At 37.7% G+C, this 21797-nt stretch overlaps 2 protein-coding genes and 2 long non-coding RNA genes across 6 annotated transcripts; 2 read left to right on the top strand and 2 right to left on the bottom strand.

Annotated features, from left to right (window-relative positions):
- The first annotated feature begins 1257 nt into the window (after positions 1 to 1257).
- LOC149103590 (neuropeptide FF receptor 2-like) lies at positions 1258 to 2699 on the top strand. Its single transcript, XM_089273462.1, has one exon. The coding sequence runs from the start codon at positions 1340 to 1342 to the stop codon at positions 2375 to 2377; it is 1038 nt and encodes a 345-aa protein (XP_089129588.1). The 5' UTR covers positions 1258 to 1339; the 3' UTR covers positions 2378 to 2699.
- A 3830-nt stretch (positions 2700 to 6529) lies between these two features.
- Positions 6530 to 20953, top strand: LOC110055569 (neuropeptide FF receptor 2-like). Of its 2 annotated transcripts, XR_016201805.1 has the most exons (3): positions 20144 to 20322; positions 20420 to 20462; positions 20712 to 20953. XR_016201805.1 is itself a non-coding variant. In XM_020761960.2 (2 exons), the coding sequence occupies exon 1, from the start codon at positions 6669 to 6671 to the stop codon at positions 7818 to 7820; it is 1152 nt and encodes a 383-aa protein (XP_020617619.1). In that variant the 5' UTR covers positions 6530 to 6668; the 3' UTR covers positions 7821 to 9333; positions 20712 to 20953. The 2 variants fall into 2 exon arrangements, 1 of the variants encoding a protein (XP_020617619.1); XM_020761960.2 differs by lacking the exons at positions 20144 to 20322; positions 20420 to 20462 and adding an exon at positions 6530 to 9333.
- Positions 15406 to 16227, bottom strand: LOC110055575 (uncharacterized). The gene is made up of 2 exons (XR_002297373.2): positions 15936 to 16227; positions 15406 to 15671 (listed from the first exon to the last, which is right to left on the bottom strand). It is a non-coding gene; the product is annotated as an uncharacterized LOC110055575 (long non-coding RNA).
- On the bottom strand, positions 18220 to 19007 carry LOC110055577 (uncharacterized). Of its 2 annotated transcripts, none has more exons than XR_016202004.1 (2): positions 18693 to 19007; positions 18220 to 18487 (listed from the first exon to the last, which is right to left on the bottom strand). It is a non-coding gene; the product is annotated as an uncharacterized LOC110055577 (long non-coding RNA). The 2 variants fall into 2 exon arrangements; XR_002297375.2 differs by having other exon boundaries at positions 18220 to 18484.
- Positions 20954 to 21797: the final 844 nt, after the last annotated feature.

Genomic DNA, 21797 nt, shown 5'->3' with positions numbered 1-21797 from the left:
CAACCACAATATATTTATTACAACAACCCGATAAAAACTTGACAAACTTCTGATGCCCGTTAATCATCTATATGACAAAATTTGAGGAAACATTCAAATCAATCGAAGCCAAGAGACGATGAGATCCTCATCTCTTGTCGAAGCCCAGCCACAATTGATCCTTCCTATGACTAAATTTGAGGAAGAAAATGACGATAGCAATTTTTTGTTGTTAGAATTTTTATTTTGAAAAAAGGAATCTGCCTTAAAAAGAAAGGATATCCAGCCACCAGCAAAACGTAATAAATTGCACATTGCTCGATTTTGTTAGACACCGTGTTTGTGAGCAGGTGAAAAAAAATGGTGGAAAAAAAATTTAAATGTCAAGGTGTTTGAAGTCTTTCAAAAACTATTAAATAAAGAGCTAATAAAAAACTAGACCATTTTTTTTTCTCTTTTTTTTTTTTTTGCATTGCTTGTGTTTTAATTTCTGTTAACTAGAGCCTGTTAAAGACTATAACTTCAAACCAGTAGTCTCCAGAGGATTTCATATCGTATGTATACTATGTATATCAGACTACAGGCCCAGCAGGCTTGAATTACAAAGGGACCGCCACACTGACTATTAGATGTCCCTGCTTAATGGGGATATGCCTGAGTGAGTAAGTGACTGAATAAGACGTCTTATTCTTATTTAAATTTGTCTTCCGAAATAAATTGGAGTTCACTGAACAAAGTTCCCATGGCGCCATCAAAAGCTTGGAATAGTCCAGAAATCGCCAAGCTAATTGTCATAAAAGCCTGGTTTGTAGAATTATAGCCATGCTCCCGTGACAGCGATCAATAATGTCAGCTAAGTTTATAACTTTGTTTTACTTGGACAATGGTTTTGCGAAGTGGTAAATTCCCATCTCATTGAAGACAAGAGTTTAACAGCTTTTCGCATGATGAATTTCTAATTAACATACGCTAATTAAAAATCTGAGAAGAAAATAATTAATACAGAATCCGAACAAGAACAATAAAACGGAAACTAAAAAGGTGAAAAATATGCGTATATCAATCCGGCAATAACTAAAGGAAACGCACACCAACTGGAAGGGACGTCAGGATGATTTGAAAAGAAGTAAACATGTTGTCTTTTTGAAAAAGCTCTCATGTCCCCTTGCTTGTTAAATGTTGATTAATTTTTCATTGAAAGCATTGCATTTCTGAAAACGTCAAAAGCAGGTGATGCAGTGTCGTATGTGTAATATTTATCTACTGCCGACGCCGATCATCTACTTTTCGTTCAGTCTTGATAAAGTTACCAACGCAAACCAAACAAGAAGTTCTTTCATTGACATCGATATAGATAAAAATGTATAAAAATTCCAGTGTTGCGTTGCCCTTCACAAATAATTTTAACACAACGGAATACGTTGACAACTACTTCGATAAAAACTGTCATGGGAGCGAGTCAAAAATTGTTGAAGTGGTTTGCAAAGCAGTGGCCTATTTCATCATCCTTATCGTTTCTTTAGTTGGAAATCTTCTGGTTTTATTTATTACTTATAAGAACAAGCAGTTAAGAAAGTCGATCAGCTTCTTTGTCTTCAACATGGCCGTCTCCGACCTGTTCAACCCATTGACCATCATGCCTATTCAAATCGTTCACATCATTTCAGGTTCTGATTCTTGGAAGGTAGACCGTCCGTGGATGCTGGGAAACATTTTGTGCAAACTTTCTTACTTCCTTCCCGATGTTTCTCTTGTTGTTTCCATCGAAAGTCTCCTGCTGATATCAATGGACAGGTTCGTCGCTACCATCTTTCCACTGTTTACCAAACTCGAGTCATTAAAAGCGCGCGTAATCAGCATTCTGTTTACATGGATCGTCGCAATTGCAGTCCATGCACCTTATTTGTACACTTTTAGACTGAGAATGCGCCCATACGACAAGAAAGCATATTGTAAATCATCTTGGGGCCCTGATCATGTGGAAACAAACAAAAGATTTGTAACGGCAACTTTCATTACTTTTATCCTGGTGCCCATCTGTGTCTTTGCCATCGTTTATAGTACTATTGCATGGGTTTTAAAAAAGAAAAACAAGCAAACTAAGCAACAGCTTTCTTATCGCCAACGCTATAGAGAACAACAGCTGAGAAAAATCGTACGAATGTCTATGACTTTAATACTTTGTTTTGTTGTTTGTATGATTCCACAGCTTTGTCTATTGTTTGCTCGAATTTTTCTGTGGAATTGGGGAGAACCACCGATTTGCACACTTCGCACGGTAATACCATTTATAGCAATGTTTATGATGCATTCGTGGAGTGCCGTAAATCCTTGCATCAGTCTGATATGTATGAAGATCTATCGCAATAGTCTCAGGAAAATTCTGTCAATGTCTTAGTGATTGCCTTTCGAAAAATATGCTTAACAACTATATCAGTAGTGTCTTTTTACCGAACCAAGTCTTTTAGGACAAGACGGAGTTGAACAATTGATTAGAAAACTATACTCTTTTATATATTTCCATCTCGTTTTTGACATAAACGTTTTCTTTAGAAAGGGCCATATCTAAACAAACAACTAAATATTTTACTATATTCATTTATTTCCGTGCTCAGGAAACCTCGAATAGCATGCTGTTATTCACTACCTTTCCCATTAACTGTCTATGAATAAGGTTTAGGTACAAACCAACCATAAAGACTTAAAATAAAATAAGATAATCGAAAGTTAAATTAACGTTGTCCATTCGTTTTGAAGTGGTCATAGTTGAGATTTTCAACTCTTACCAACCAGTTTTAGCATGAAGAGGCATGTGATGGAAATAACACATATACATTAAATAACTCGGGGGTTTACATCCTAAGCGGCCTGTTAGTTTTATCGTTATAGCTATCCCAAGTCTTCTTTCCTTCTCGCCAAGCTTTTAGCTGCTTTGCGGTAAGACGTAATTACTTGACTTAGTCTTCTTCGCTCCCACCGGAGCATAGGACCCCCACTGTAGCTTTCCATCGGATCGGTTTTGTGCAGTCCGTTTCTCTTGATTGCATGACATCCCCAAGTCCTCATGCTCCAGCTGTATGGACTCCGTCCACAACTTCTTTTGGTCTGCCTGGACAGGCGAGTGATGTTCGTGACAGGTTTTCTCAGAGCGTGACCCACCCATCTCTATTTCCGCCTCCGCATGGTAACTTCAATCCTCTCTGCGCTGCCACAACTCCTCCTTCGAGAACTTCCCTGGCCACCACACCCCTACGATGCGACGGAGCCTACCGTTGATGAAGGTCTGAAGTTGGCTGACAATCTTCTTTGTTAATTTCCAGGTCTCAGATCCATGATAAAGCAGAACCGATTTTGCGTTGGAATTGAAGATCTTTATCTTCCTCCACAGAAAAATGAACTTTGATCTCCATATCGGTCTTAAAATGGAGAGAGCAGTTGGTGCCTTCCTGCACCTGGCCTCAACATCTTCCTCAGTGCCGCCAGTGGTGTTGATAAGGCTGCCAAGTGAAGGCTGTTGCTCTACTACTTCTTCTTCTTCTTCTTCTTCTTCTTCTTCTTCTTCTTCTTCTTCTTCTTCTTCTTCTTCATCATCCGATCCATTGTGGAGGGCATCATACCTATTGGCTAGTGCAATTACGAACTCCTCCCTCGCACTTTGGCCTCTGAGTCTGTACGTGCAGTATTTTCGTCGTGTTGACCTGGTCTTCTTCAAGGCCAAAAGCTTCATCAGCCCCAACAAGATGGTGATCCGATTCTACACCCACACTGCATTTCACCCTTGTGTCCTGTAGCCAGATCTTCCATGTTCTGCTTATAGCCACATGGTCAAACTGGTTCTCAGAGGTCCCAACAGGGGATCTCCATGTAAGCTTGTTAATTTCTTGTGTGGGAGGAGTGTTCCCTCAATGCACAGAAGTCACAGAACATTTGGCTATCCTAACTGATCACTCCTTCACAATGACTCGCCAGAGACGCTTATCGATTACTATTGTCTGAGCCCACATTCGCATTTTATTGAAGGCAGTTCGAGGCTGGTGGTAAAAGTCTTACTTCACTTCCTCCTCAGCCTCATTGGTTGGTGCCTAGACTTGGATGATTGAGGTGTTCTGGCACTTAGACTCAAACCTAGCAGAGATAATCCACTCAGAGATCGGTTCCCACTCCTTCAATCTCTGTCCGGCCTCCTTTGACAAAATTAATGCACACTTTTTTCATGTGGCGCATCATTACCTGCCAGGCCAGAATAGAATACCTATCTTCAGTTGTCAAGTCGACCCTCCGGGCCCCTGTCCATCTTATTTCGCTAACGCCCAGATAGCAAGTTCCAGCCTCCTCATTTCCTTGATTACTATTGTCTGAGCCCACATTCGCATTTTATTGAAGGCAGTTCGAGACTGGTGGTAAAAGTCTTACTTCACTTCCTCCTCAGCCTCATTGGTTGGCCCCTGTCCATCTTATTTCGCTAACGCCCAGATAGCAAGTTCCAGCCTCCTCATTTCCTTGATTACTATTGTCTGAGCCCACATTCGCATTTTATTGAAGGCAGTTCGAGACTGGTGGTAAAAGTCTTACTTCACTTCCTCCTCAGCCTCATTGGTTGGCCCCTGTCCATCTTATTTCGCTAACGCCCAGGATAGCAAGTTCCAGCCTCCTCATTTCCTTGATTACTATTGTCTGAGCCCACATTCGCATTTTATTGAAGGCAGTTCGAGACTGGTGGTAAAAGTCTTACTTCACTTCCTCCTCAGCCTCATTGGTTGGCCCCTGTCCATCTTATTTCGCTAACGCCCAGGATAGCAAGTTCCAGCCTCCTCATTTCCTTGAGGAGTTTGTGCAATCTATGTCCCGATTCGGTTACAGTGCTTGGGAGACAATAGCTTCCGCCTTGAGGGCGTCGTGGTTTGCCCCCCCCCCCCCCCACCCCACCCCGCCCGCCCCGTCCCCTCTGTGTCGTTATTGTGATGGGTAAACGTTACTTGCCCTTCCAATCCTGTGGGACAATCAGGAGAAGGTGTAGCTGTAATGTTAGTTTGTGCAACCCCTTTTATCCACTCGGCGGGTCGTTAACCTGGGTAGCTTCACGTGCATCTATTAGTCTCAGGAGTCACTGGAGTGTTTCCACCCAACTTTCGACCTAAGTACACCACCACACCACGATCAGGCACCTCCAAAGAGGTGGGGACTGTTTTGTCCCTAGGTGCTCCGACTTCCGTAGATATTTTAACAAATATCTAGCTAAGTAAATATTATTTGAAAACTTAGCAATTTAGAACATAGATTATGACTAGAAACTGAGGAAACCCTAAGCGCTTTTGTTTTATACCTTTGAAATTTAAATGAAAGTAAGTTTTGAATAACAAGGCTAGATACATGTTTCGAATTATAAGCGTTTTTCAGGATTAATGAATTGATGCTCACAGAATGTCGAAATCTCTCGATTAATTAAAAATAATTTATTTCAGAAATCCATTTATCTCACTAGCTAGGAGTAAGCTTTTTTTCTTGAACATTTTTTGAAAAATATATAAACGTATGCCTTTTGTGTTTTATAAGCAATTAAAGAAATCTGAAAACTTGTAAAATGGTCGATTTGGAGGTATCCCGAGTTCTGACAGAGCATCGAAGCATTTTTTCTAGCTTGCGTCTGAACTATTCAAAAAGAACAAATATTCGGAAGGATTATCTGTGCCACAACCTCAGTGACAGATACATCCATTAAACCAGGCACAGGAACAAACACTTTTCATTCAGAGACGGAAGTTAGGCGAAAGTGTGTTTCCTTGGACCAATTATTCACGCAATATTTTTTCCTTGTCTTTCCGAAATCCTTCAATTCAGCATTTTAATGGGCCTAGACTGAAATATTACTTGCGAAACTTTCAAGTATGTGACCGTTAATTCACAATTCCTTGGACTGTATCGTGTTCTCCTGCAGTACTAGGACAGTGTTTAGGTGAGAGCTTGGTGGAAAAGTAGAATAAATGTACAAGCTCTCAGTATTACGCATTATAGACCACAAAAGTATCTGACCAAATATCGTAATAATTAATCACCTGGAAAATCAAACTTTAGCCCTAAAAAATGAGAGCCGCCAGTCAAAAAGATAGCTGCAATATGTTAATATTCATTTATTGTTTTCCGTAAAGGTTAGTATTAAAACTTTGGAAAAATAAATATCAAAGATTGGCGAGGCGCTCTTATATTAATGTAGAAGTTATATGTTTCAAATTCCTTGTATTCTGAAGGGGGCATGAATAACAGATTTATTTCTGAAAATAAAAGTCTTTACTATCAGTTAAATGGATGTACACAGGCTCGGCGTTAATTATCGCCTAGAACTGAACAGCACGTACGTACACCTGCATTGCACGTCAGTTTATAATAATGTATATAAAAGATCATATTTTCATGTATGATGCCAAGTTTGGGACAAACTGTCAGTGACGTTGTTTGGAAAGGCTTTCAATGAAAATTATTCCATTATTTATTGACTCTGTCACTTTCCCACACGCCTATCAGCATATCTTTATTTCAACATGCGTCACTAAAATGGACTTTATAAATGAGTGACCACTTTCTCAGGCACAGAATTTAAAGAAACGAGCTCGCGATTCTTTGTATGTTAACAGCAGTCAACCCAGACGATTGCAAAAAAATACTTGACCGTGTACAGAAGATCAAACAGAAACATGTTTGAGAACACCAACGTTAGTTGGCCATCCATAAACAGTTCTCTGGCAAAGCAAGATGCTCGAAACGTTACCGACCGAGATTGCCCTAAAGCGGACTCCACAACGGAAGTAGCAGTGAAAGCCCTGGCTTATTTTGCCATTCTTCTTGTTTCATTCGTTGGTAATATCTTTCTCGTCTTGGTTATTTACAAGAACAAGCAGTTGAGAAAGTCGATTAATTACATTGTTTTCAACATGGCCATGTCCGACCTTTTCGCTCCGTTGACCATCATGCCCATCAAAATAGTGCCGATCATTTCAGGGTCTTATTCTTGGAAAGTCGACAGTCCGCAGATACTGGGAAACACTTTGTGCAAACTTTGCTACTTTCTTCCCGATGTTTCTCTTGCTGTTTCCATCCAAAGCCTCCTGATAATGTCAGTGGACAGGTTTATCGCTGTCGTCTTCCCTCTCAGTGCAAAACTCATCTCATCAAAGGTGCGTTTGACGAGCATTCTGTGCACATGGATCATTGCCGTTGCAGTTCATGCGCCTTATTTCTACACTTTCCGGCTGACCACCTTACAAAATGAGAGTTATTGCATTTCATCTTGGGCACCGGCATTTGACCACGAAGAGACAAACAGGAGATATATCACAGCTACATTCATCGCTTTTATCATTGTACCCATTTGCCTCTTAGCTCTTGCATATAGCTCCATAGCGTTGACTCTGAAGAAGAAGTTCAAGCAACGTAAACAGCAACTGTCTTGCCACCAACACCATCGAGACCGACAGTTCAGAAAAGTTATTCGACTGTCAGCTGCGATAATGATGGCCTTTATTTTCTGTATGGTTCCACAGCTTGTATTCGTATTTACTCGAGTTTTCCTATGGAATTGGGAAGTGCCACCAATTTGTGTATTCCGCAACGGCAACGCGATCCCATTCAGTGCCACCTTTATGATGCATTCCTGGAGCGCTATAAACCCATGTATTTGTTTTGTTTTTAACCGAAACTATCGTAACAGTCTTAAACATGTGCTATTCTTTGGTCGTTTTAGTCGCATGAAATTCGACTTGAAAGATAACCAGCTAAAGGAAACAAAAATGACATCGATTCACAGTCTCCGAAGCAGTCAAAGTACGCCGCATTCAACCAAACTTTAAAACCGAACATCAAATATTGCAGACTGGCTGAATTCACATACACTTTCTAAAGGATACAGCAACAGCTTATCATCAACACCTCTTTGCCAATATCAAGTCAAACTGAGTCTTTCGATCTCCAACAAACTTTGAACCTCGATGCAGGAGTACTGTACGATTTGATTGCTGGAGAGAAGACGGCCAGTTGTTAGAGAGAACTATTTCAGCGTGTCTTGATTCAAGAGCACTTCTAAAGTATAGTTTCACCGAAGAATCGGCTTTTCTTGTCTGCTTGATCCAATGACATTGATTTTAAGAGATTAATAAGAGATTTCAAGTGCATTTTAGTGGAACAATTCACCTATTCAGGGTCCGTAAAACAACGCTTAACTTAAGTGATCCTGTAGAATATATGTAAGTCGTATCTTTGAATATTAAGAGTAAAGAAAGAGTAGCAAACGGTCACGTAGTTCGAAAAAAGATATTGAAGCGAGAAAAGTGTTTTATTTTAATTTGCTAGTTGCTGGTTCGGTTAACATCTGGCGATAATGATTTTTTTCCATGATAAAAACAATTTACATTTATTTTTCGAACACATTTAAAAGCGGTTTTATCTCGTGCGATCGATATGGTTTCTGTGTTGCAGTGTTTTCATGATTAATTATACAGAAAGACGTTGAAATGATTAAAAGCGCGTGCTTTTTTTAAGATTGATTCGAAGATACGTCTGCGGCTTCATCTCAAATAGATCCTCTCGTTTTATATTTCGACAGCAGCCAACCCACATTAAACAAAGTATCTGGTATGCTATATGACAGAGAAAGCCACGCAGCTTTAAATTGAACTCATCAGCTGAAAACGTTTTCGTGGAGGTAACAACAGACTGAGGCTTTCAGAGTTTCAGAGTTCAGAGGTTGCGACACACTAGTCGATTCCTAAATGAAAGCTTTCGTTTTTCGATAGTACCCAGCCCGCATTGAACGACACCTCTGATAACAGATGGTTTTTTATTTATTTTTAAAGCGGGACTTGATGCAAATTCCTCGTATCCTTCTTTCTGTTTTTTTTTGTTTGTTTGTTTGTTTGTTTTTGTTTTTGTTTTTTGTTTTTTTGTTTTTTTTTTTTGAGAAATCGCGTTTTGTCGTGGCTTCCTTCTAAATCAGATACCGAATATTTATATCTAGATATTAATTAGACTGAGGTTCTTTCAATGAAGATGGAAAATTTGTCTTAAAAGTTGAATAACTTAATTTGTTTGATAGGTAGCGCTTCCCGTCAACATGTGTACTGTAGTTTAAGCCAATCATTTGCTTTTTTAAATTGATTGTGGGCACTTATCTTCCCCAAATGAATACGCCGACAAACATGAGGTCTGACAATTAAGGAAACAACGCACCCGAATGTGTTTCCTCTTTTTTTCCAGGGGTATATTTTAATTTCATGCCATAAACAGCCAATATCAATTTTTCCTCAATTAAAACGATTTACATGATTTGTGTTGTGCGACAGAAGTGAGATGAAAAGGAAGGTTCAGGTATGGGGGCCGTCTAATTGAGTGATAAATCTGGGATTTTGTGTAAAATTAACATCAACCTCACATGATCATGAATATCAAACATCCCAATAACTGAGAAAAGAGAACATATGTTTCGGCTGCAAGTCTTTTTAAGTAACTTCTTTTGAACGTAAAAGTCCGTAGTTTTTTTAATAAGATTTACAAGACAGTAACTGTTGCGGCTATTTCGTGTTGTCTATATTTCGTGTTTTCCATATTTCGTGTTTTCTTTGTGTCCTTTTTTGTTCCTTATGTTAATGTATTTTTTCACATTCTGCATGCTTTTTTTTCTCGCGTCGTATGTAAATTTCGTTGCGTATATATTTGTGTTATCCCTTCATGTTCATTTAGTGCTAGTTTATCGTCCGGTACACTTCTAACTTCTTGGTTCTCAGAACCCCGTTGCCAGCATTTTGGTAAGCCGTTCAGTTTATCATCTGTTTTGTATTTTCCTCTTAGTTTTCTGCCGTCTTCGGTTAGTAATTTGTATTAATTCGTCTTATGTTTATCTTTAGGAATTTACCTTCCTCCTATGGAAAGTCAAATAAATTTGCTAGTCAGGACTAATTGAATCTCGCTTTAAGTTGTGTCTGAAGTCGGCCCTCTGCCTCTTCAGTAACACTCAGTTCGTTGTCGATTGTACGCGGTATACAAACACAACAACGTAATTCCTTTATAGTGTACTACATTCGGCTCTCGATGAATGAACGAATAAATGAACGAAGGAACGAACGAATGAATGAACGAACGAGTGAACGAACGAACGAATGAATCAATGAACGAACGAACGAACGAACGAACGAATGAATGAATGAATGAATGAATGAATGAATGAATGAATGAATGAATGAATGAATGAATGAATGAATGAATGAATGAACGAATGAATGAAGGACTTTATTTGAGTGTCAAAGGGTATTAAGCTTTAAAAAAAAACTAATTGGGGACACTCTTTTTCAAGCAGGGTACGTTTAGCAAAAGTTAGTGCTTAAACCATTGGCAGTGTGGCAATTTGAAGCAAAAGGTTGCGACAAAGCTGCTTTTCATTTTTCATAACTTCACTAATCTTGCAGTGTGACGCAGTAGTGACTATTTCCTGTTACACGTATATAATGCTTCAAAATACTTAGAATCATATAATCCTTCAAAATACACTTTCATACGAGGCCACTGTTCTCTTCGCGCTGGTTTGTGGAAGCCACAATTAAGAGTCCATGTCCATAAATATGGAAAATTACTCGGCAAGGGTCGAAAATTCGATTTCGCTCATATTTTTACGGTAGATAGGCTAGGGCATGACAAAAAGTACTGAATAGTTTTTTTGGCCAAATATGCTTTTATTTCAAAGAAATATGCAAATTACCAAATTCCGTTAAAATCGTCATTTGACGCACCATTTTATTAAACAAGTTTGAGAGCCTCGCATGCAAAATCACATCATTCTTCCGTCTTTAAAACACTCAAATATTTTTGTGCAATGTTTAATTGTGTACTGGGTTGATTTTAGGGAATGTTGCGTTTTTGTTGGGTGCAAAATAATTAAATTTCGAAGACATGTATTTCATTCACTTAAAAGTACTTCGTAAAAATAATTGATTTTCACCATGTGCGAAACCTTCAAATGGATTAAGCTTCTGGTGGTTGAATCGCAGAAGGATGGTCTACAGATTCCTGTAAAAATTTCTTTGGGCAAATGATTGTGAGCGACGCGAGAACTTTTCAAAGTACGTTAAACATGCAGATATTTGACCATCCGTCGTCAAATTTCAATTTACGGGTTAGACATATATTTTAGCACGCGCCACATGTCTTGAGCTATATTAAGTTGAAATAGACACAGAGCTGATAATTTCGAAATGTTCTAACCTTATTTGCTGTAAAAGGCAGGTCCAAAACCCGATTTGACGTGTTTCCGTCACCATTTGTCGCACATAAAGCAGAAGTTTGCTTTTGTTTACACAACGTCCGATGTACATCGCCAACTGTCAACTTATTTAATGGTCTAATACCATGAATCTATGACCCTCTTTCGACACATATGATCACCACTGCATCTAAGTCAAAAACGGCTAAGTGATTTGTAGATAGTTGTTTGTTTTGCACTCCACCAAAATATTACGTTTGATCACCGTTTGATCTATTGCTGCTTGAATCCTTGCTTGCAGCGGTTCGTTGTTTGTTCGTCACGCAATGCTGTCATCCCATTTTAGGGGCTAGGGGTAGGACAATTTCTATCCTAATACGTAAGGGTCCGAAAGGCTTGGAACCACAGGGAGCACACAATCTTGTTGAGTAGGAAGAGATTAAATTAAGCAGTGAAAAGAATGAATAGTTAACCATTGCCCGTGTTGTCATCTTTTACTAGACAACCGCTACCTACACAAAAATTTCTTAGTGAACATGGAGTCAATTCAAAACAATCATTATAGACGTCATTCTCGGAGACCCAGGGGCAGTTATTGGGAGCGGGGGAAAAGTCTAAACGGGTGCGAAAAAAGTTCGGGCGAAGACCCTTTTAACTAACTGCCCCAGAGTCTCCGAGAATGATGTCTATCATGATTGTCTTGAATTAACTCCATGTCTACCAAGAAATTTAGCTAAATTTATAACCCGATGGTGAAAAAGTATTCAAGGTACACAAACCCTATTAAGCGGCCACCTCCCATTTCCCCGAGGGTAGCCCACTGTATTATATGTAAACCAAAAATAATTGCACAGTGCGAAAAGACCTAGGTACGAGTTTAGCGTTACAGTATTTACGCAGGGCGTGTAGGTAGCGGTTGTCTAGTAAAAGATGACAACACGGGCAATGGTTAACTATTCATTCTTTTCACTGCTTAATTTAATCTCTTCCTACTCAACAAGATTGTGTGCTCCCTGTGGTTCCAAGCCTTTCGGACCCTTACGTATTAGGATAGAAATTGTCCTACCCCTAGCCCCTAAAATGGGATGACAGCATTGCGTGACGAACAAACAACGAACCGCTGCAAGCAAGGATTCAAGCAGCAATAGATCAAACGGTGATCAAACGTAATATTTTGGTGGAGTGCAAAACAAACAACTATCTACAAATCACTTAGCCGTTTTTGACTTAGATGCAGTGGTGATCATATGTGTCGAAAGAGGGTCATAGATTCATGGTATTAGACCATTAAATAAGTTGACAGTTGGCGATGTACATCGGACGTTGTGTAAACAAAAGCAAACTTCTGCTTTATGTGCGACAAATGGTGACGGAAACACGTCAAATCGGGTTTTGGACCTGCCTTTTACAGCAAATAAGGTTAGAACATTTCGAAATTATCAGCTCTGTGTCTATTTCAACTTAATATAGCTCAAGACATGTGGCGCGTGCTAAAATATATGTCTAACCCGTAAATTGAAATTTGACGACGGATGGTCAAATATCTGCATGTTTAACGTACTTTGAAAAGTTCTCGCGTCGCTCACAATCATTTGCCCAAAGAAATTTTTACAGGAATCTGTAGACCATCCTTCTGCGATTCAACCACCAGAAGCTTAATCCATTTGAAGGTTTCGCACATGGTGAAAATCAATTATTTTTACGAAGTACTTTTAAGTGAATGAAATACATGTCTTCGAAATTTAATTATTTTGCACCCAACAAAAACCGCAACATTCCCTAAAATCAACCCAGTACACAATTAAACATTACACAAAAATATTTGAGTGTTTTAAAGACGGAAAAATGATGTGATTTTGCATGCGAGGCTCTCAAACTTGTTTAATAAAATGGTGCGTCAAATGACGATTTTAACGAAATTTGGTAATTTGCATATTTCTTTGAAATAAAAGCATATTTGGCCAAAAAAAACTATTCAGTAGTTTTTGCCACATCCTAGCCTATCTACCATAGGAAGATGAGCGAAATCGAATTTTCGACCCTTGCCGCGAAATTAAGAATTTGTCTGATTTTTACAGGCAGGCACTCTTAAATCCACAAACAAGTTCCCTATTCTGGAGTTGAGATAGCCTTTTGCTTGATGATCACTTTGTCGCGTATATTCTCATCAAAAATAACATATTTTTCTTAGTGATAAAAAGTAGTTTCCTCAACAAGATTGGGGAAAGAAAAAACCGCCACAGGAAAACCAAAATTTTGAGCTGAAGCTGTGGGGGCGGAGGAAACTTCAATCCAAATATGTTGGAACGAACCAAATTAATTGCCATTGCCGGTAATTGAATAGCAGCGGGATCCCGCCAAGTTGCTTCTGATTGGCTTTTCCAGAGTACTATGCCCTCCCCAGCGACGACCAAGAAATTGCGACATTTGTTACAAACATAAAAAGTTTCCTGATATAATTTAACATGATTTGTGGGGCATTTACATCTAATATGTTATTTATTCAACCATTTCTTTCATGTTGGTTTGTATGTCAAACCACTAGTAACTTTAATAACAGCTATTGTACATGTTTTGTTAAACTATTGACGTGTAAACAAACCAGAGTAAAAAAAGGGTACAAGGAATCAACTTATACGAGTTATTACCGAACCTCTTACTAACCGAGCGCGAGTGTCGTCCTGGGAAATACTGGCCCGAGGTCGTGGCAGTGCGGACTGGGCGCGGCGAAGTCGTACAGAAACCACCAAGAGCCAATATTCCACAGTACGGCTCTAGGAAGCTAGGTTAGCAACGATTTGGTGTGGTAACAGAATGCTAGAAAGCGCGTTGAAATAGGAAAACAAACATTCATAAGTAACCTTACAATAATCAAGATTGGCATTTCGTGTAAGAAATTCTATTAAACAACAAATTGCAATAACTGAACGATGATTACTGAGGAAATGCGTGGCGATGATGAAGTAATATAAAATGATTTGAGATCTGATAGGCAGCTTCAGTGCTTAATTTCGCAGCGTTTTAATTAAGATTGGCATTATGTTTTAGCAACGTTATAAAAACCACATAATATAAGCACTCGAATACGCTGAAGTTAACGTGAAGTAATCAAAATATGTTATAACACAGGCGTTCAGAAAGCGTTGCACAATGAACAATCATTAGTCTGTGATGATGAAGCTCAATGTTAAGTTTGATAACGAACCCGGTCAATATCTTTATTGCTTCTCTCTTTTTGTGGAAGGAGCGAAAGTCTCTCTTTCAATTATTATTATTATTATCATTATCATTATCATTATCATCATCATTATTATTATTATTATTATTATTATTTCTCTTGAAACCTGCCTCACTCTGGGAGTCGTATTCTTTCATAAATTGTAACTTGTCTTGCATTCTAATTACAGTTTTCGCATTTTGTATATATAGACACCTTCGCACGTTTTGCTTACATGCTTTGTCCTTTTATAATAATACTAGCTGTCGAAAATTGTAATAATATATTGTCGTGTGTTGTATAAAAACTCTAAAATGATAGCAATAATAATTATCCAGGTTTTATGCTTTCCTTTTACTCGAGATGAAAAGTTATTTTAGAGCAATGCAATGTAAAGCTATTTCTGTTAAAATGGGTATTTATGTTTCTTTTCAGAAACTTGCAGTTTCTGAAAAATGGCACAGTCAGCTTTGGAACCGCGCTGACCTGGACACTAGTTTTCTCACTTTGAAAAAAGTTCCCCTCAACCTGAAATCAAAGTTTATCTAGAAATCCGCTTTAATCTTCGCAGTGTTTAGCTTGACTTTCAATCGTGTACTGAAAAATCTGTTTTTGAGTGGGCTTTTGCTCATCCTACGATATTATTTTTATCATTTGGTTGAAAACAGTCAAAAACAGTATGGATTGCGTCTCTGTGATATGCAAATTAGCTATGAAATGGTATCTAATGCGCATGTACACCAGCTGACCATGTCCCTAAACTGAATACAAGTTGATAGTAATGGACAGCGTAGAAATAGGTTTTCTCCTTCTCTTGAGAAATAGGTTTTCTCCTAAGATTTATTAGGTTCATTTATTGAGGCCGTGTATGCAAGGTAACCTCTTTCGCTACTTTCTATGAAAGAAACAGAGTCGGGACTATTCGAGAATCCAGGAAACAGGGCAAAACTAAAACCACTCAAACAACAGCTTCATGAGCTTTTTTATTCCACACAAGGAACAAGCTACTTGTTTAGTTTGCACATTTCTTAGCCATTTTTATCCTTCTTTCACCTGGCTTTGTTTAAGTTGCCTTCAGTTTAATTTGATAGCATTACTTAGAGGAAATGAAACTTTATTGTTAGGTTTATTTTCTTTGGCTCATGTTCTGTTCGTCACGTGGTGTACACTTCAGCAACCAAGACGTTCAGCAGCATCACATAGCTGACGTTTTACTGTAAAACCATCCATCTCTTCCTATTAAGAGCAAGAACAAAAAGACCAAAAGAAAAATGAATTTATATAAGAATATGCACTATGAAAGTCAAAGAGTTCAGACCCTTTCAATTTCCATTGTTCTTTAATTTCAAGCCTGTCCAATTCTCGGGTATAATGTTACTTCGTATGTATGTATGGTCATGCACGTTTCTGTATTTTCTGCCAATAGGTACAGTATGCCTGCCTAACTGTTATGGCCAATAGGAATTTACGCATAAATTATTTTCAAATTACTTTACTCACTGGTAAGCTGTCCTTTCTCTGAAATAATATTTTTCCAGGTGGTCTTTCACCTGCAGGACCTATAACGATTGCATCACATTCTCGTGAAAACAACGCCAGAAGGGCAAATACACAAGTCAAGCAAGAAAGCACTTTTGTTGCCATCCTCCTGCCAGCGATATCGATCTCAGGCCAGCAATGATTTGGCTTTGTGGCAGAATGCTTCTGTGCCACTAGAAAGTGCGTTTAAATAGGAAATCAAACCGTAATAAATAATCTTGTGACAACCAAGATTGGCATTTCGTGTGTGCCATTCTATTTAACAACCAATAACTGAGCAACTATTACTGAGGGAATGCGAGGCGATGACGAACTTATCTAAAATGATTAGAGATCAGATAGGCAGTTCAATGAATAATTTCACAGTACATTAATCAAGATTGGCATTATATTAGAGGAAAGATATAAAAACCGCAAGTAATAAAAAAAAAAATACTAACATTCTCAAAGCGTTGCACAATGGGCAATCATTACTCAATGATGATAAATCTCAATATGTATGATAATGTTCGGTCTCTTTATAGCTTCTCTCTTTTTATGGAAAACAATGAAAGTTTCTCTTTGTTGTTTGTCTAAATCATTATTATTATTTCTCTTTTTACACCTGCCACACTTTTCACTCATTTATTGGCATTCATCATTATGAAGCCATTTGAAACCTCGTCGACCTACACTTTTAGTGTACAGCTCCATCCTTTCAAGAACGTTACTGTAAAGTCTGTACTCTAAAGCTGAAAAGGGAAATTCCTTTGGCTAAACCTTAATTTAAATGTTCTATTATCAGTTTAGTATTCCAGGGCGAATCATTTTCTTTTCTCAAGACATGAAAGAATTACGAAAACATCCCTTCCTCCCACCCCGACCCAACCTCACAAAAGAGTAATTGAATAGCATAAAATATCATGGAACATATACATAAATGAAAAAGAGTAACGCTTAATCCTCTAGTCACACAGTATATTGGTGACCATTTTCCTGTTACATGTTTTTAATTTTACATCATAACAAGAGAAGCTCTTTGATCAAAAATCATGATTTGTGTTCAGCTCAGTGTTTAATGTACAGCTGGGTTTTTGTGACATAATCACGTGTCTTAGTCTCCCTGCAAAGAAGAACAACAGATATGAAACAAGTCTTAAAATAACCCAGACATTTCCAGCCTGTGTGCACCTGTGAAAGCAGCTCTTGACTGATCAAATTTGAAGGCTAAGGCACGTTCAGTCGGTGGTTCCAATTTAAGAAATACCAATACAGAGTCATCTTTTCATTGATATACACACAAAAAAAATTGTTTTTAATTACAACGCATTGTGTGTCAGCCTGTGCGACACACTTCATACTTCGGCATACTTCACTTCGTGCCGATTCGATTCCAGGCGTTCGTTTTGTTAGAGGAGCATCGCGAAGAACAGCGAATGGGAAAAAATAGGCGAAAAGAATGGGCATATTGGGTATGACCTAGCTACGTCGCTATCCAAGAGGGATCGTTTGTTCTTTCGTAAGATAAAACACACTTTCGCAAGTATTAATTAAACGCTTTGTCTTTTTGTAATAATCCGAGCTGTCGTCAATTTGAAGAACATTTTTTATTGTTTTGTATAAAATCTTTAAACTGATCGTGAATAATTTTATCCAGAATTGTTGCTTTCGTTATTTAACAGATTAGAGTGAAAAGAATTCGTATGAAAGTTCATTTTAGTGCTACACTAGGCACTGCACTGTATTTCTGTTAAAAAAGGTATTTATGAAAGTTTTTTCTTAGAAATTTAAAGTAGTTTAAGCAATAATAGCAATTAAGACAATTTTATAGTAATTGACAGCTTTCCTGTGGTAACTTCCAGCTGCAAGAGGTTGCAATTTTTGATAAAAAATGAACAGACGTTCTCATTAAAGGAGCTCTCAGTGACGGTTTGCGCATATTGAAAAGTTTAGCCTCAATTTTTCAAATTCGTCGTTTGTAATCCGTTTAATCTTCTCCATCCTTAGCCATCCTTGTTCCTTTATGGTTTATCATTATCCCTTTGGTGTTTTTCTATCTTATTAAACTGTTATTTTCAGGTTTCCTACCATTTAAAGATAATTTTTATCTGGCCAAAATAACTCAAAATACCTAAGCCCCTTTAAGATTATGAGATTCATATTTGAACAGGATGGGTGCAAGGTAACAGCTTTCGCTATATACTAAAGGAGCAAGACTATTCGAGAGTGAAAAAAACCTAGCGAAACTAAGACAACACTCCACAAACTGCTTCATGTGCTCTTTTTATTCCACACAGTGAGCAGCTGAGCTTGATATTCCAGTTACTTGTTCAAGTTACATATTTCTTCTTAGCCATTTTTATTCTACTTTCACTTTTCATTACTTAAGTTATATTTAGTTTTATGACATTAATTCGAGGAAATACGCATTTATTTTAATTCTTTTTTCGTGTTCGTTAAATCGTCATTCAGCAACCCAAACGTTCGGCTGCATCACAAAGCTGATGTCTCACGGCAAAACTATGCACCTCCTGCTAATGAAAAGAACAAAAATACAATGCATCAGTAAACAAAAAGGGACTGGACATCCTTTACATTATTAACTTAGGAAAGGTATCTTAGCAATTGCAAGCACACGTGAAAAACTCTTCAATTTTTGCAATCATTCCTACCAATGTCCAGGAAAATTTTAACACAAATATGTACAAGGAAATTAATGGGAAGACCACTTGCCCTTACATTTATCCTACTTGCTCTTTTCTCCTGGAACGATCTTTTCCCAGATAAGGCACCATTTCCAAAGGCATCACATTCAAGTGAAGATAACGTCAGAAGAACAAATACAAAAATCAAGCAAGGAAACACTTTGGTTGCCATTTTCTTATGGGAGATTCTCTCGGCTGATCTTCACCAACGGTTTTGGCTTTGCTAGAGAATGCTTTAAGAACGGATTCTAAAACGTTGTGTTTAAATAGACAACTAAAACCCAGTTATTTCTAAGCAAATAATAAAGATTGGCATTCTCTGTAAGGAGCATTATTGAACATGAAACTGAAGAACTATTCCTCAAGAATGGTTATTAATTAAATAATTTGAGTTTGGATATAAATAACTTCATTCTTTTTTCTTATTGTTGTTTCTCCTCAGGAGATACAATGAAGGTTTCTTTTAACTGTGTGGGTGTGTGTGTGTGTTTTTTTTAATTAACCTATATATCTTTACTCACTCGGGTTTGGTCCATTTCAGAATAATTTCTGGCTATGTGTTTTGACATTTATTTACAAAGCCTGAACGCCGTTATGGCTCATTACGTTTTAAAGGTGAATTTGCAATCTGCTTGTTATCTAAACATGATTTAAATTTCGGTCGTGTGACATTGATGCTAGCCAAACCTCAAACTACATGTATGTGGACTTGTCATTTAGTTACAACACTTAGGTGCCATTCTCTTTTTTTACTTTTGTTCTTTACTTATAGTTTATGTAATCCATATTAATCCATAGCGCCTTTTTGTTTCCTCCTTACAGTATTGAAATTAATTTATAACATAATTGCGTTCTTTAGCCATTGTAAATAGTTGTATTAGAAATAAGAATAAAAAGCGATTACTTCTGAGGTTAAAGTTGTTAAAAGCTGTTTAGTACATTTCGTATTGCAGTTTTTAATTCTCTCCAAAAATGATATCGCAAAACTCAAATTGAGTCCGACGTTTGACATGAGAATCAATATGTATAAATGCTTGAAAGAAAGGCCATTTTTCTCACGCAAAGGAACCCGGTCTGTTTCTTCCTGCCAAGAAATACGAGTTAAAGAGCGAGGCAGCTGTTAAACGAGAAGCAATAATTAAAAAAAAGGGAAATAGGTCTGAAAAAAATAAATTATAATAACAAGAAAAACATCTGAAAGATAAAATTTAATTTTTTTTCCATAAAAAAGAAAAACAATAAAGAAACTGAACGGAGCACTTTTACCATACTTATTCCGGAACGTGATCATCGTTGAGTAATCATTGTTCATCGTGCAACACTTACTGAATGGTAATATATTTTTATTACTTCTCCTTCGCTTCAGCAGTTTTATGTGAATTATGTTGTCGGTTATATAACCTACCTCACACGAAACGCCAATCTTCATTAATGCACTTTAAAATCATGCATTGAAGTTGCCTATCTGAACTCAGATGACATCCGTATTCCTCAGTAATCGTTGTTCGGTTAACTCTTGCTTAATAGAATGCCACACACGAAATGCCAAGCTTGATTGCCAGAACTAATTACGGTTTGGTTTCCTATTAAAACGCACTTTCTAGTGGCATAGAAGCATTCTAGCACAAAACCAAATCATTGCTGTCCCGAAAACGATATCCCTCGTAAGGAAATGACATCAAAAGTGTTTCCTTGTGTCATATGTGCATTCGTCCTTTTGGTGTTGTTTTCAATTGAATGTGAAACTTTTATAATACACAGGCCACTTGGTAAAATTTTATTTCTTAGGAAGAACAGCTTACTAGTGAGTAAAGTCATTTTGAAAATATATATTATAAAAATATATAAAAATATATATATATATATATATATATATATTGTTATGCAAGCTGCTTATTGTTTTTAACAGTTAACAGTTACACAGGGATACTTACCTGTAGAAAGTATTGAAAGGTGCGTGACTGGGCATACACACGAATTAAAATGATGCCAGAGAGTTGGACTTTTGCAGTGCATGTGGCCTTTCAGATTAATTTTTTCTTGCTCTTAACAGGAGGAGATGGATGTAAAACATCAGCTGTGTGATGTTGCTGAACGCCTTGGTTGCTGAATTGTACACCAAGTGATCATTTAACAAACAGAAAATGAACCAAAGTTGTATTTCCTCTAGTGTAATTCCACAAAATTAAAGCAAACTTGTCACTAAGTTAACGTCACAAATGCGGGTATTGTTATAAATAAACGTTTTGAGACTGAAGAGAAATAAAAAGTGTACAGCTATGTTGTTGAAGCTAACATCGTGTAAAAGGTCATGAACTATATAATTTAATGCATAAAGTTTTAATTTATTTTTCATTGAGCAAGTGATGTACTGCCATTGGGTGTTGACTTAGGAAAAAACAGTGGTTTATATTCAACTTTCAATAACATTCTAGCTTAACTAATTTAAGCTTACCTAAATACGATACCTCTTCTGATAGATATCGATTTTCACAACTTGAATAGTTTAAGCTTTGATAACAAAGAAAAATCTGCTTAAGGAGAATTTATTTTTGATACCGATCGCAGTACTGGGCGCAGCATTTTCAGTTTCCCTAAAATACCTTAACTGGAACGGCTTGAATAAGATTAAACACCCCCGCTCTGTCTTTAGACAACGAGCAAAACTACACAAAAATGTAGAACGTTATTTCTAGTTTGAACAGAAATGAAGTAATCAAAATTAGACGACAGTCAGTGAAACAAAATAATTCAACGACATTTACTTTCACAGGGTGTGGGTAGGTAAGGTAAAGTCTACATACAATCCAAGTGGCCCATCAGGCCGAAGCTTATCCCGGTTTCTGTAGCATGAAGTGACTAGGAGTATTTCTACTCCCCCCTGGTTGGGATGCTAGTCCATCGCAGGGTTACCCCTATAGCATCACATTCGCCGGTAACCATTTATACACCTGGGTGGAGAGAGGCACTCTGAGAGTAAAGAGTCTTGCCCAAGAACCGCTCTATCCGGAGACCAGCGCACTAAACAAGAGGCCACCGCGCCTCCCAACAGGCTCTGAGTAATACTTATAATTTTTACTGGTGAGATTTCTTCCCTCGTTTTAAATAAAAGATGAGGATAGATACCAGTAACTGCTAA

Source organism: Orbicella faveolata, unplaced genomic scaffold, assembly GCF_042242905.1.
Source record: "Orbicella faveolata isolate gen_17 unplaced genomic scaffold, um_ofav_v1 contig_35, whole genome shotgun sequence".
Classification (NCBI taxonomy): Eukaryota; Metazoa; Cnidaria; class Anthozoa; order Scleractinia; family Merulinidae; genus Orbicella; species Orbicella faveolata.
The sequence above is the reverse complement of the archived record's forward strand: the minus strand, read 5'-3'. Positions and strand labels throughout refer to the sequence as shown.